Source organism: Grammomys surdaster, unplaced genomic scaffold, assembly GCF_004785775.1.
Source record: "Grammomys surdaster isolate TR1022 unplaced genomic scaffold, NIH_TR_1.0 267, whole genome shotgun sequence".
NCBI classification, from domain to species: domain Eukaryota; kingdom Metazoa; phylum Chordata; class Mammalia; order Rodentia; family Muridae; genus Grammomys; species Grammomys surdaster.
In genome coordinates this window covers 4,045,915-4,062,311 of record NW_021604708.1, presented here as the reverse complement: position 1 = coordinate 4,062,311, position 16,397 = coordinate 4,045,915, and the positions used below count along the sequence as shown (strand labels likewise).

The 16,397-nt window shown below is 39.3% G+C and overlaps 1 protein-coding gene and 2 pseudogenes across 1 annotated transcript; all 3 read right to left on the bottom strand.

The window, feature by feature from the left end:
* Positions 1-1,544: 1,544 nt before the first annotated feature.
* LOC114628292 lies at positions 1,545-2,128 on the bottom strand (annotated as a pseudogene).
* Positions 2,129-2,189: 61 nt separating this feature from the next.
* On the bottom strand, positions 2,190-6,506 carry LOC114628371 (annotated as a pseudogene).
* A 1,508-nt stretch (positions 6,507-8,014) lies between these two features.
* On the bottom strand, positions 8,015-9,094 carry LOC114628370 (putative vomeronasal receptor-like protein 4). The gene has a single exon (XM_028776344.1). The coding sequence runs from the start codon at positions 8,981-8,983 to the stop codon at positions 8,015-8,017; it is 969 nt and encodes a 322-aa protein (XP_028632177.1). The 5' UTR covers positions 8,984-9,094.
* Positions 9,095-16,397: the final 7,303 nt, after the last annotated feature.

Here is a 16,397-nt window from a genome sequence, read left to right as displayed (position 1 = left end):
TATGCAGTCAGGCTTGTCCCTCAGGGAACCCGGAGAGATACTTTTAACTTTTATTGGTATTGCCTTGCATTGCTTAACCTCGCAGCCTAAGCAAGAATTCAGGTCACCTGTCAGAGGGGGTTCTGGGTGGCCCCTTTCTGCTTGGTCTAGGGGCAGAAGTCCCCTCTTTTAGGTTGGGTGAGATGGGTTTTGGGAACACCCTAAAAAGAGTAACCACCTCATCTTGAGTCTCGTGGTCCTCCATAGATAACTTATGATAATGTATCTGATTAGATTTTGTTACGACTAGGGGTTTTCTATCTTTCCTTTCTTTTTCTCTATCATTCTTTCTTCAGTAAAGAGAAAGGGGTTGAAAAGAAAAAAATATGTTAGAGTAATATGATAGAGATTAGACAAATGGGAATGGATTATTAAATTTACTCTTAAATATAGCATTTTATAGCTGTAATCTTACATTGATACAAATCTTTATATTTTGATGCAGAATTGAAGTTATATTTTCTTACAGTGGTACAGGATTTATATATTGATACAGGTTTAATGTTTTCACTGGCATAAATCTTTGTATATTGACACAAAATTTAAAATTAATTCTGTTACTCTTAGGCATTGTGTCTGTGCATTTCAGAATGCAAGGCTTAGATACAGTCCTTTTAATAGCTGCTATTACAACCTGTTTAAGATATTAAGTAACGCAAGTTAATAGAAAGTTAAACTCATTGTTGTTTAGATTCTAATGTAATTAATTACAATAAAATGTTTCCATATTTATTCAAATAGTGAATAGCTAAAAATATTTAATGTTTGACAATGTTATGCTATATATAGATAGATGATCTTCAAAAGCATCAGAGATCCACAGAATATGACATTTAAAATTTCATTATTAATATTTAATATAAAATTTCATTATTAATAGATCTTTTGACTACGAGACATGTCTGGTCCTGAGAGTACCCTGATCCCACTTCAAGGAAGGAGATTGAGCATCGATATCTCCATACAGAGTTGTTTCAATTGTGACAAGTTAGCCACTGCACAAGAAATGACCTAATTTCATCTACAGTCAGAATGCTGTCCGCAAAGGACAATTGCTAAGCTCTGCCAACACAGAGTAAGCTAGTCCTTCATAATTCCTGCTTCATTTAATGTCTGTCAGATGGTCTGGGCCAGAAGGCTGAAGACAGATGCTCCAATGTTATGAGGAATATTGGGGTCTGTCCAGGCAGTCACCTGTCTCTGAAAATTGATAAGTTTTGGAAGTTATGTCTTTGTGCTTTCTACATATTCAGTAATATTTTATCCCTTCCCAAATGTCAGATTTGGGGGGTTGAGGACTAGTTATAGTCTCATAACTGAACTTAAGTTGTTTAGTGTTAAAGAAAATGTTCTAGATTTCAAAGGATGGTTTTTAGATGTTAATATAAATTAAAGAAGATTGAGGCACAGCATTATAAACTCTTTTTTTTCAATATATAAGTCCTTTATTGCCCAAATTGTACTTGTGATCAGGATCTTGTTTCTGGAGCTAGGAATCTGAGGCCTCACTCATCAGCCTGCTACATGGTTCCCTTCTCAGACACATAGATACCATCCAAAAACTTTCTGATATCTTTGTTTTTAACTGTTGTAGCTTGCTGAATCAGAGCCGCTGAATTTGAAACAAGTTCAATATCATTTCCTTCAAGGATTAATTCATTCTTCTGGGCTTGGGAGACAGAACAAGCAACACCTGTCCGAAGGGTTCTTTGGATGTATTTTTCACCTAAGATGTTTCAGATTTCAACCAAAAACCCATTCTCCCAAATAACGATTTTGATGGGGAAGTGAGCGTACACAGATCTCATCTTGTAACGGAAGCCCAGTGTAACACCCTTGATCATGTTCTGAACATGACTGCAGACGGTTCTGACAGTGGCCAGTTCTTTTCTGTTACCCCACCATTTGTCAACCCGGAGCCTTTTTTTTTTTCTTTCCAAGAAGACTCAGGTCTACATTGATGTGATTGAAGTCCCTCCTCAGAGTTCCCCTTGGGCCCTTCACAATGACGGTGCGCCCCTTCAGAGTGATGTCGACATTTTCCGGAATGTCGACAGTCTGATTGCTGAGAATGGTCTTCATTCTCGCAGTAGATGGGGCAAAGAGCATTATAAACTCTTTAAGTTAGGATAGATGATAGAATAATTTATCTAATTACCAAATATGATGGGCTGGATATTATAAATGTATATCATGTCCTGACTCGTCTCTTTGCTGGTTTCTGAGCAGTTTAGCATCATTAGTGGCTTGGGCTGTTTCTTTTGCAGCTGATCAAGGAGTTGTTCCCATAGTTCAGTTCTCACAAGTGTTGATGAATATAAATAATATTTCCTCTCTGGTGTCATACCTGTTGGGATATCTAGTTTCAGATCCAGTTGCAGAAAGCAATTAAGCTTTGTTAAACCAGTTTTATAGTTTCATCAAGCTCCAGGCTTCCCGCTTTAAAGTTTTCTTCATCAGAAGTTATCTGAACAACAAAGGAGTTGTGCTAGTTCTCAATAACTGCTGTGTGTCCTCTTATTTTTTCAATGATCTCTGAACTTGAAGCTTCACAACATCCATTTACAAACTCCTTTAAGTTCTGAAGTTCTTCCTTCCTCTTGCTTAAGCAGGATGCCCACTGATCAGAAAAATGAACTGTACTTGTGTTTAGGGTCCCACACCTCCTTCTGATGTCTTGGGATACAGTTTCTAGGTTGCTGCTGAGTGAACTGCAGAGTCCTCCAGACACTTCAACCAACTGTGTGCATTCTTTGTTAAAGTGTGGTTCTCATGAACCATTCTCATGAACTTTGCCAATTAAGCAATAGGTGGTCAGTGAGATTCTGTGCTTTGGAGAAGAAGTATGAAAACATCCAGAAACCACTGAACAGTATTCAAGAAAATACAGAGCAGAAATCTACTGATATAATCAACAAAACAACAGTTCACAGTAAGAAAATTCTTGCTGAATCTGATAGATTATTACAAGAACTCAGACACTTTAACCAAGAAGGCACACAGTTGGTTGAAGTGTCTGGAAGACTCTGCAGTTCACTCAGCAGCAACCTGGAAACTGTATCCCAAGACATCAGAAGGAGGTGTGGGACCCTGAACACAAGTACAGTTCATTTTTCTGATCAGTGGGCATCCTGCTTAAGCAAGAGGAAGGAAGAACTTCAGAACTTAAAGGAGTTTGTAAATGGATGTTGTGAAGCTTTTTTCCTTTATTGTCTTCAAGTCTTGAGTTATGTTTCAATAAAGCTTTTGTGATTCAACCAAGTAAGAAACTGTTTTCTTGGAGTTCATGTAAATTGTTACACAATACACTGAGAAAACTGTCTGCTTCTCTTTTTTGATCTTCTACCTTTTCAGCCACTGTTGATGAAGCCCTGAAAATATGCTGTAGTTGTCTATTTATGATCAAGATGGAGACCATACCAGGGGCTATGATGGTCTTCAGGGAAGTGAAAAGGTCAGTCACGAGTTCATCAATCAATCCTTGCAGCACAGTTTTACTTTGTGCTGCTAAGGATTGCTCTTCCAATATCTTATCAGAAATCTGAGAAACTCGAGCTGACATTTTCTGGAATAGACACGAGAGATTCAAGTGCTGCCATAGTAATGGTGTTGAATGCAGAGACACTATAAGACATCAGGTTACCAAACAGTCCCTTATGAACGATTAGTATGGTGGTTTGTTTTGCTGTGTGTCCTCTTATTTTTTCAATGATCAGGTTACTGTCATTCATAATCGATTCTTCCTTATTATTAAACAGACTGTTGAGGTTTTTGCCAAAGCTCTTCTGAGCTTCAGTATTGTGCTCATTGATTGCTCTCTTACAGTCCAGTTTAGAATGTATACCAGACACATCCCTGGTGGTTTCCTTAACTGTGTTAAGCAACTTGCTGGCTGTATCATGAAGCTTCTTCTCTGTTCTTTCCAAGGCTAAAGAGACATATTCCTCTTAAACAAGTTGTAATTTTGTTCCTGTGTCTTGGTTTGGAGGTCAGATTTACACTGGTCAAGTTGGTTCTTACTATCCATAAATAGCTCAGCCTTACTCAGCTCCTCCTCAAGAACACTGAATTTTTTTTTCAACCAACTCAACAATTTGTTCCTCCTGAACAGTTACTTTCCCATCCATGGCTCTAAAACTTTCTTCAGAGATGTACACTCCGTCTTTCTCACAAGCTGCTGCAGGATCTTACTTCAAACGCACTATCTCTTCTGTGTGCTCCTTAATAAGAGCTTTTTTGGTGAGTTTCTGGTTAACTTCATTATGGTTAGGGTTATTCATTATGTTCTTTGCTCTGTAAGCATATTTCAATGTACTCAGAGTATCCTGAGACTACTACACTCACACACACACACACACACACAAACACACGTGCACACACACACATACACATGCAGACATCTCCAGCCATCTTTTATCTTGCTCCTACTGCTATGTATTTGATTTCAGTACTGACACATGGTCTTGAAAATATTAAGTATTAAGATATTCTGAGGGATATTCTGGGTGTACTGGTTCATATCTTTAATCCCAGAAATCTCTGTGAGTTTCAGGCCAGCCTGGTCTACATAGTGAGTTTCAGGACAGACAAAATTATGAGTAAAGTCTTCTCATGAAAAAAGTAAAACAAAATTATATCAACTTAAAAGAAAAAGGTACTGTGAGAAATACTTTCTGTTGAGATTAAAGCTGAACTTTTTATTTCTTCAAAAAATGACAGATTAGGTGTCCTTTCCTCTAATATGTCTACTTAGTTATTTGCAAAATAAAATAAATCATTGTGCAAATGTATGTAAAAGAAATGTGAAAAAAATAAAATAATCTGTCAATCTTTCTAGATTTCTCAAGTAAGGTCCTAGATTGTCTAGTTCAGGTTTTAAAAACAAACCTATTATAAAAAGCCTGGATTACCTTAATGATTTGATACGTTAGAACATCAGAGCACAGTAAAATCACAGTGAAGAGGAGAACCAAGGCCTTTACACAGTCTTTGAGCCTGTTAACCTTAGCAGTTAGAGTAGGCTCATCATAGCTGGTGAGCCTTAACTGAGTTAGTGCACAGCACGGGCCTCAGTAGTCCCAATGTTCTTCCTGAAAACTCTGTGCTCTTAGCAAAAGAATCAGCCCCAGCAGCAGCAGTAGAGCAAATCCACTCAGAGACAGGAGGGCAGGATGCACAATTAGGAGGCAGGCTGGTCTTCCCTCTGACACAGGCCTTTAGCCAGGGTTCTTACCACTAAGGGCCAACCACAATCAGGTTGGGACTTCACAAATCAAGACAGAAGAACTATGCAGGTGAGGCTTCCTACTCAGGTGATTCATGACAAGATGACATAAAAACTACTCATAGCTTGCCATAGTGGCATACATCTTTAATCACACACTCTAGGAAGCAGAGGCACTCAGATCTCTGTGAGTTAGAGGCTAGCCTGGTCTACACAACTAGTTCCAGAACAGACAGGGCTCCTCCTGTCCTCACCCATCCCCTAAGAAACTAACTACAACAGTGACCTTAAATTTATATTGTAAAGCATTAAGAAACTAGTTTATCTTAGCAAAGGGCACTATTTCAGAGACCCTCAGCCTGGCCAATCTCTCACTTTAGTCTGCTTTAGTCTCTCTCTTTGACCAGGGAAGGAGGTCGGCAACCTTGGCACCCCTCCATGCACATTGCTTAGCTGCAGAGAGCAGTTCACCTCTGCTCTCAGCAAAGTCTATTTGGGTTTTTCTGTTTATCCTGGGGAGGAAATGCAGTGAGCTGATGGGCAGCTTTGGTGAACAGGCCTTCACAGCCCTGCATCCCTTCAGGAATAGCACTCACACAGCTCAGAGCAGTCAGGAGTCTCCCTGGGATGACTGCAGTGCTGTGTCTTGAGGACTGTGAGGTCTGGGCACTTTCTGGATCCTCCAGATTCTTCCAATCCTGAGGCTGTGAAGTTATCAATGCCTCCAGTGTCTTGCAGCTTGTCCAGCTGTGCCAACTCGAGTACACCTAGTGATCCCTCAGCACTGCAGTCCCCTTGTCTGCATCTCAACAGGCTACACCAGGGCAGCATCAGGGATGATACAATCTGAGATTCCAGGGAGGAGAGGAGCAGAGATCTCAAGAACACTGGGATGTTCTTTATAGATCACGGTGAGTGATTGGAAGAGTGATGGAAGCTCCATTGTAAACAGTCTGTCAGCGAGGTATTTACTCATCCGTGTGCCAGTGAGGCTTTGTCTCCAGACATGATGACATCATTCAAGAGAGCTCATTTGCCAGAGATTCTTGTGGTGCTACTTTAAGGCAAGTGTGTTATAATTTCCCCACAGCATCCACACCAGTTTTCTTTGATTTTGAAACTTAGCAACATCAAACAATTGTTGATTAAATTTGCTTGGTTGTGGTGATTTGGTTAGTCTCACTGTTGCCTTCACTCTGCCCTGCAAGCTCACCTCAGATAAGGGTCATCTTCCCACCTCCATCTACCCTATCTTGCTTTCCTACTCTGGCTCTGGGGAAAAAGGAAATACTTATTTTCTATAGAAGCCCTACCTCCAATATTTTTCCCAGTTCTAACCATATGCTAAAAGTCACATGACAGGGATCTTGGAATGGGAAAGTAGTAAGAATCCATTTTCTACCTGCCTAGAAACCTTGAAAAGAACTTAAGACTGCATATTGTCAGACTTCTTAATAAAAGGAAATCTATTTTTATAAAATTTAATTCAATGTTGAGATATATTACAATGGCAAGGCAAATGGTAAGTGGGTGGTGAATGCTGTAGTCTCAGCATTTGTGATGCGGAAGCAGCTGAAGACCAGCTTGTGCTACATACAGACTTCCAGATCAGTCTGTGCTACAAAGCAAACATTATGTCCCCCACCTCTAATATTCATCATGTAAAACTGTTTACAATATGCAAACCTTTTGCTCATAGAGAATAGCTATAGAATGTAATTTCTACACACCTCTTTGATGTAATTTCTACAAACCTCTTTTCATGCTCTTTGAGCATGCAAAACGTTAAGAACAGGGACATCTCTGGTGATCAGAACATAGGGGCTGAGACTGCTGTCCCTATATCCACAGCTGAATCTCATGAGCCAGTGAAACTATCAGGAAGCTAGATACCTTAATTCTGAGAGTGTGGCTGGCATGTAGGGGCAGGGTGAGCTAGAGAATGCCCCATTGTCTGTGTAAGCCCTAATGATTGAGGGCCAGTAACTGGGGCACAATGTTCCTGAGCTGTTTTTATACAGCATTGTATTCTGGAGTGAGGTTTTCAATAGAGCTTGTATTCCAAACTGTGATGGCATTCTCTAAAAGATGATGTTTCTCCTTGCTTTCCTATATATTTCATGACCACATTTCAATGTTTTGAATGTGTTTGGAATTGTCTTACAATGTTTGTTCTTTAGTGCTTTGTATTCAGCAATGCCAAGCACTTACTAGCTACAATCAAGTAGCTTCTTTCCTTGGTCATCTCCAATTTATAAGAGACCTTCAGATAAAGAATGCTTCCTGACATTGCTCTACTTCACTTGCTCTCCTGCTCATTGGTTTGAGCAGCCTCTGCCTCATAGCAGCTGGTTTGTAAATCAATAGAGGAATTTGTGATCATGGAAGTACATTAGATGGAACAAGAAGACAGAAGAAACTTGTATGTCCTTAAAAGCATAAAATCTAGCATGGAGAAAAATAAAATTCTAATGTCAGGTGACTGCATGCCTTCCTGCTTTATCTGATGAAGGATACAGCAAGCTAAACTGCATGGTAGGAATGGTGGGATGGCGGGAGTGTGAGCATCCTTGTCCATTCCCTAGAGCTTGAACCAGTCTTCAATTTTCTAAGACAAAGCTGTCCGTAAAAAAAATAATATATACAATCTCAATGTATTGCTGTGACACATTAGAATGAAAAAGCAATGCCGTGCAAGTGTATATAGCTTTAGTTTATAAAGAACTGGGTATGAAAGGAATATCTTATTTCTCAGAGGATACAGCAAGGCTTAGGAACACAGATATTCCCGATGATCAGGACAAAGGGGCTGAGACCAGCATAACTAAGTACTAAAAATGCTTTAATATTTAGTATTGTGGAATCATCTGTCACTGTGGAACCTATGTAGAAAGAGAAAATAAAATCTGCCCAATAAAAGAAAAGGAAACAGGTCATGAGAGCAAGAACCCTCTTGGTGGCTCTCATTTCTGGCCTAGAATTGTTTGCAGACCTTGAGGTGTGAAGGTAGAGGACACGCTTGTAATGCTTATACAGATGGAGAGCCATGGACCCACTGCTACAGCCCATGAGACCCTGGAAAATGACATCACGAAGAGCCATGAGAGAGAGGAACAGCCACTTAACTGTGTGTCTGGATGGCAGCATATAGCAATACCCAGGAAACATCCCAACTTCAGACCTGTTCACACTACTGCCTGCTGTGATATAGTGCAGCAAGTTGGTGCTTATCAAGGAATTAAAGATCCAAAAGAGGAGGAGAAAGGCAAGCACATGCCATGATATGTGTGGCTTGAGCTTTCTCCAAAGTGTGGTCCTGGGACTGATGGTGACAGCCTGGAGCACACTGAGGAGACTGGTGGTGCAGATGGATAGGCCTCGAGCAACCCTTTCTAGATAAACTATAGTTTTACAACCAACATCACCTAGGAAGTTTCTGATATAAAAAATTGTGACTATGTTCCTGACCCCTATGCAATAAATAATGATTGTGTTTACGACAGCCAAATGGATGAGAATAACATCGATATTTTTGTTCTCAGGACCCATGATGAAAGTATTCACATGTCTCACAAATAAGATGATGTTTCCTAAAACTCCAAGTGCAATAAGTGACAAGAAAATTATTCTCTGGATGAGGTCACTCCAAATTATCTTCATGGCTAAAACTAGAAAAACCTTGATAAACACTAGGAAGTAAATATGATACAGTTCATGCATGTGGGTTTTCTGTTTTCTTTAGTGAAATGAACAGTGCATTATGTAAATGCACAGAGTTCTTTGCTTACAGATGTCTGATTTTGTTCTTGGACCTTCTGTTCTTGTTTCCACTGAGATGGAGTTGATAATGATAATTGAATATGGGCACCATGCTGATGCCTTCTCAGCCTTCTCAGAAGCGAGTTCTTTATATCCTCCATCTCTAAATCTTTCCCATGAGAACATCCAAAGAAAGGACAGGCTCACCAAGCTTCTACATCATGATATTGAGTATCAACCTAGATTCTTCTCTTCTCAGATGTTTTTTTCCATCCCATGCACACTCATCCTTCTAGAAAATATTGAGCCAATAACAAATTGTAAGTCTTCTAAAAGAATATACTTGCCCCAATGGGGTTGCTTTCCAAGGAAAGTCATGTTGCTTTTCTTTGTCTCCAACTCTGAATTGACCTTGCTATAAATAAGACATAGATTAATTAGATATGACAGTCCATATCTTTTTCTTGAGTGGGATGGTATAATTAATTTTATTTCCTATCATCTTATATATGGGATCATATTCAAGGTACCACTTCCACACTATTCATGTGCTTTTCCTGACCATTCCCTAAGAAACTTCTTTCAAGGAATCATCAGTTCTCAGCTCTCAACTTTGGCATTGCTCTTCTGGACTCAAAACAGGCATTTTCAATCACTTTGATTTCCAAGCTTCATTAAATCAGTGACTGTATCATGCAGTAATGCTATTTCCTACAGATGACAAACAACTGACTTATAACCTCATACCGATTTGGGTAATTTTACACATGATATCCGTTTTCTGTTTTTGTTTTTTGTTTTTTTTTTCTTTAAAGTTAAAATAAGGATTAAACCCTAAGTGTATTTATTTTGACCCTATTTTCATCAATCATAAATAGTTTTATGTGGTGTCTATAATTCTATTTGTCTGCTACTTTTGAGCATTCCCTCCTGCTCACCAAATTTATTTGCCAATCACTTACATCTCCTGAGCAATGTAACACTGGCACTCCATCGTGTGACAAGGGTACATGTGGTGTTTTCTTCCTGATCTGATTCCAGCCATGATCCTTCATAGCTCAGTGCTGTCCACAGCTCACACATGAGTCTCCTACAATATCTTTGAACCCTCAGGACTGTGTTGTCTGTTAGTCTGCTCATATCAGGCCCTTGGTGCTGAGGAGAGCTGAGAGATGCTTTAGTGTGTTAGTTACTTTGAATACATCCTGTTAATGGATACTTTAAAAACAGGTTATGAATAATTCACTGAGTGTTATTGTTGTACTATCCTATAAAAATCACGGAGGTAAACTGAAAGGTTATTCAGGAAAGATATGCTGGTTGTTCTCTTTCCCTTAAAGTTCTGAAAGGTCTATTCCATTTGGAATACTCATTCAATTATGTCTCCCTTGTTTCTTTGCATGCACAGGGGAAGTACATTTGCCAGAGATCTAATGATTATCATGGGCTATCTTTAAACACATTTATCATTGTGGATAATTTTCAGTTGCCTTATGTTTGTAATGATCTTTTATGATAGTGTATTTTTAAAGATATACCTCTTGGTTCCTTGAGATACCAGTAATATATATTAAAATATCTTGCATGAAATTAAAATGGTATAAAAACAAAAAGGAGGAGCAGGGATGGTATAGGGGGTTTATGGGGAGGGAAATTGGGAAAGGGGATAACATCTGAAATATAAACAAAGAGATATCCAATAAAAAAGAAAAAAGAAATTTGGAAGCTGTCTTTGTTTCCTGAGTAGTGCCATTTCTGGATTGGGAAAATTATTCATTTACTTCAATTCCAGAAAATGTCAGAGAGACATTTATATTGTATTCTATTTATGTTAATTTTAGTCATTGCTGTATGTATGGTTATTTTATGTGCATGTATTTCTAGGCACCTCTGTGTACTTGGTGCTTGCAGAGTCAGAATACAGCCTTGGATCCCTGAAACAGGAGTTGCATGTGGTTGTTAGCTGTAGTGAGAGTTGATAATTTAATCACAGAACTCTGCAAGAGCAGTGAATGCTCACTCAGCCGGCTCTTGAGTTCATTTATGTACATTTTAATCATCTTTCACAAGCTTCTTACTTCAACCATGTTGGAATCAATCAATTTAGTCTGTGTTCAACCAGTTCAATGAGGGATTTTGCCACAAAGGATGTGGTGGAGTGTTATACATATTCCACAATGCTGACTGATGTTCAAGGTTTAGAAATAGAAAGTTCAGGATTCACAAGAACACCTTCTGTGACTACCCAATATTAATTAAAATTCTGGGTTTCCAATTCATATATTCATCACTTTGATCATATTTATTTGGCTTCTTTAAAAAGTACTTTTCATATGTAAAGTATGCTTTTATGTGATACAGTTATAATTTAGAGAGTCAATGAACTGACATGAACAGTTCCTAGTGAAGTTCCCACTATGCACTAAGCATCCATTTTCAGTAGTCACTATCAGTACTTAGCCTCATGTATGTTTCATTTACAACTCTCATAGTTTATGGTTCACATTTGATCTAGAAAATGAGAAATTAGTATAAATGAAATCACCATAGAGAAAGATAGAGCACCCCATGAACAAAAGAGTGAAGTCAGCAGAAGTTAAGCATCCAAGAGATGCTGTAGAAGCAAAACCTTCCTGTTCCAGGTTGCACTGCAGGTGCCCTATGTCCTGCCCCTGCCTGTCCTGTGTAAGGAGCAGATTACCCCTAGTGACCCTACACACTGTCCTTGTGGACAATCAGACAATTCTGGATTGCATTTAGGAAATGATAGACAATCTTCTCCCTGAATCCTGCCACTGTCCCCTCTCAGAGTAACAAGAAAGCCACATCCTTCCCTCCCACACATCAACCCTCCACAGATTTCTTTCAATGTTAAAGGAGCCCCATTCCCCATGACATGGCAGCACTCACCTGTGCAGTCTGTGCAGGGCTCAGGGTGGGTGTCCTCACAGCACAGCCAAGCCCTGTTTATCAACCTCAAGTCCTTGTGCTCAAGCGAGGTGTCAGGATGTCCCCACCAGGAGTTTGGCTTCCTCAGAGGAAAAGGCTCTTCTGTCTCCATCCCTGAGGGCAGCTCTGCCTTCTCCCTGGTGCTCTGTCATTTGCTGAACCCAGAAACTTTATGATCCTAATTGCAGTGTCTGTGAGTAAGGAGAAGGGTGATGAACAGTGCCTGAGGGGAACTGGCCCTTTGGACTTAACTTCAGTATGGCCTCTTTTTCTCTATGTATCCATTAAACCAATAATTGCTTTGAAAGACATTTCTGATAATACAAAATTATCAGTTTCTGAATAACTTTTAAGGATATTATTTAGTAATAATAATAGATCATTGAATACTACAACTGAGGGCTCTCTGAAGTGTCATGTTTAATGGCAAAGAGATGAGGAGACTCTGGTAGCTTCTGTACTCTTAGCACTACTTAGAATGCCTGCTGTTGCTCTGCTGAGTGCTTTACCTGAGTTGTTTATATTTGTCTGATGTTATTTTTTCATTTTCTTACTTCAGTTTTTCACATTTATTAGATGTTGATAATGTCACTTCCTTCCCCCAACTCTTCCCACATTCTCCACATCCAACTTTATGTTCGCTCTCTTATGCTCTTCTCCCCACAAAACAGAACAGAACAGAAGAGAAGAGAACAGAACAGAACAAAAGAAAAGATATGAAGAAAAGGAAGTCTAAACAACAATAACAGAAAGAAAAATGTGGGGTTGCCCTGGAGCATGGCTGAGGTCACCCAGTGACAATTTGGGTAGAAAACTGCTTTCCCCATTGACAGCAGGTATTATTTGATAGTAGTTTCTTGTTACTGTTATAACTTCCTTCCCTCAGTGTTAGGACTCCATCTGGCTGAATCCTGTGCAGGTCTTGTGTGTGCTTCCACTGTGTCTATGAGTGAGTGTATCAATCCCTGCTCCTATCCTTACCCCTTCTTCCAACTAGTCCCTTCCCTCTGATGACTATTTTATTTCCCCTCTAAGTGAGATTCAAGCATTTTCCTCTGGGCCTTCCTTATTACTTAGCTTCTATTGCCTATGGATTATACCAGAGTTATCCTGTCCTTTATGGTTAATATCCACTTATAAGTGAGAACATACCATGGGTCTGGGTTACCTCAATTGTTATGCCCAAGGAGATCCTGAGGAGTCCATAGGGACCACAACTCTGATGCAAGAGCACAAGAATCTCTTTATTGGAGTTCGAATCTGGGATGCAAGTCCCCTTGCTCAGCAGGTTAGGAATGTGACTCTTGGGTCTAGGGGCTTGGGGTTTATATATAGGAAATGCACAAGCTGGGGATTCTGAGCCTTGCAGTTAAGTGATTGTGTAACAGGTAAAGGGATGCTATCCTTCAAATTGATATCATTTGTTCAGACAGCAAGGAGGGACCGCACATCCAGAAAGGTACTTTTTTGACCTGGGAAGAATAACTCATTCTGTTATCAGTGACTAGTACATTCTTACAAGCTGGTAACAGCTGTTTGGGAACACTTGGTTTTCTTCCATTACTTAAGGGTTGGGCCTTATCACCTCAAGTATCTTTATTTTTCTGTCTTCTTCAATGACAGGAGAGTGCTGCACCAGAGGGTAGTGCTGATTGTGTGTAGGTCCATTCCAGAGGGCGTTCCATGACAATCTCCAGCCTGGCACCCGTTTCTCTGTGCTGAGCTAGTCTGGGCTGTGCAAGTGAGGTGCCAGCTAGCTATCAGGGAGGAGAGCAGATCTCTTTCCCAGTGTAACAGCTCTTGCTGTGCCGGTGGTGTGCTGGCTGGCTGGTGAGGAGGAGAGGGTCCAGAAGGCAGCTAGGGAAATCAGACCTCTTCCCCAAGTGTTACAGCTCTTGTGACAGAAACTCTCAGACAACGGGATGATTCTTGCACACCTTTACTTCTCCTGAATAGGGTCCTTATATACAGTTTTGGGGTGGGTTAGGGTCTGGCAGCAGATAACCCCTATTGGCTTTGTCTGAGAGCTTGGAGAAACCTCATCTACATGTGGGAGAACCTGAGGCACTATTCCTATGTGACTGATGGCCATAGACCTCTCTGTGGGAGGAGCTGTGTGTGTGTGTGTGGGGGGGCTGAAGCAAATAGAGACTAGACAACAAATGATGCCAGCTAGTGTTCTTTTGACTTAACTATTTTTCCAATTTCCTTTAGGGTCTCCAAATAGGAATTCTTTGCCCTTTGTCAGCAGGAAGCACTTACAAGAAGACCGGCATCCCAGTCCCTTAACTTGGCATGGATGGTTTTTGTCATTTTGTAAATTGTCAATTTGAGAGATGATTTACAAATAATTATAGTCTGGGATGGGGAGGAAACTAAATAGGGAACATAGACTCAGGGATTTCTATATTTCCTTTCCTCTTCACAATCCTTCTTTCTTGCTTAGGTAAGGGAGTTAAAAAGAAGTACTACAAGAAATTAGACAAACAGGGGTAGATTATTGAATCTACTCTTGAACCAAAAACATTTATAGCCATAATCTTACATTAATACATATCTTTATATTTTGATCCAAATTTGAGGTTATATTATTACATTGGTTCAGAATTTTGCATATTGATATTTAAAGCTTTTCACATGTATAAATCTTTGTATATTGATAAAAATTTAAGATTAATTTTGTTACAACATGTAACATGTTACATATGTATGGTTCAACTCTTGTATATGTTTTATGCCTATGCAACTCATTTTAAGAATCAAGGTTTGGTTCCAGTCCTTTTAATGGCTGCTATGACAGTTTTTTAAACTGATCATTTTCTATATTAATTGTATTACTAACCTAAAAACATCTTCTTAGACCTAGAACATTTTCTTAAATCCTAAACAATTTAAGCTTGTAGTAATACTATCTATTCTTCAATCCAATCAGAGACCTGAGAAAGAATAAATATTACTTGAGTTTGCAGGAAGTGTGGGATGCAGCTTCTAAAAATTATAGAAATGACAGGCACAGGTGACTTTCTGGAGTGTCCCCAATATTCTCTATAACATTAGAGCATCTATCTTCAGCCTTCTGGCCCAGAATATCTGACAGACCTTATATGAAACTGGAATTATGAAGAACTTGCTTACCCTGACTTGGCATAGCTTGGAAGTTGACTACCCTGCACCCATCTGTCCCTTTTGGATATCATTTTGTCTGAAGATAAATTTAGGACATTTTCCCAAGTGGCTAGCTTGACACAACTATGAAGGTTTTTAAATGCATCATCTTCTTTGAAGTAGAATGGGGGTATTGTCAGGAGCAGACCTGTATCATAGTTAAAAGATCTTTTAATAATGAAATAATTTTAAATGCCATATTCTAGGGATCTCTGAGGTTTGAAGACCATTTATTTATCTGAATTGTCAAAACATTGTTTATTCTTAGGTATTTAGTATCTGAATAACCTTTAAAACATTTTATTGTAGTTAACTAAGTTACTATATATGACTATGAGTTTGACTATCTGACTATTAACTTGTATTACTTTTGAAAGAAAAAAGCCTTTTATTGGACTTAAAAGGAGGAATTATTGAGGTTTGGTTTTGCTATGTATTGTGATGCTAAATACTGGCCCCCCAAGGCCTGGTTGCCCCCAGGGATGACAGGCTCCATATGTAGATTCAAGTGACACTATGTAAGCTTGCAGATAGCCATTGGTTGTAGTATTCAATGATCTATTATTATTACTAAATAATATGCTTAAAAGTTATTCAGAAAGTGATTATTAAAGATACTTACAGCCTATAGCTGGGCAGAATTGTGATAGGCAGGGATGGGGTTCCTAGGCTTGGTGTCTGAGGAGAACCGTGAGGAGGAGAGAGAGATGATGCAGAGAAGAAAGATGCCATGGTTTAGATGAGTCGTGAAAGCATGACCATGAGGACTGGCCAATTGAAGTTTAGAGCAGCCCAGGCAGAACATGGCAAATTACAATTTAGGGTTATTGGTGGAGAAATAGGTTCTAATAGCGTAGAGGGTATCTATCTGTCCAGCTCTTGTGCTATTAAGGCTTATTATAAATATAAAACTTGTGTGTCTTATTTTTCTGAGAATTGATTGTTCAAAGGCAGGGTAGAAACCCTGATTGAGATTATTTTCTACAACACCATGACATCATGAAGACCACAAACAGATATCTGGGCATAAAATGCAGCATCTGAATACTCTGTGTACAAAACCATACCCCAACACTTCTCCATATCTTTGAGTTAATTTTGGTTGGAAGCTATTTTATTAGATATTTGAATGGTCACTCCAGCTTGCTGCTTGGAAAATCTTTCCCCAGCTCTTTACTCTGAAGTAATATCTATTTTTATTTTCTTCTTTCTGAGATGTGTTTCTTGATAGCAGAATGATTGATCCTGTTTTAACGTCCAT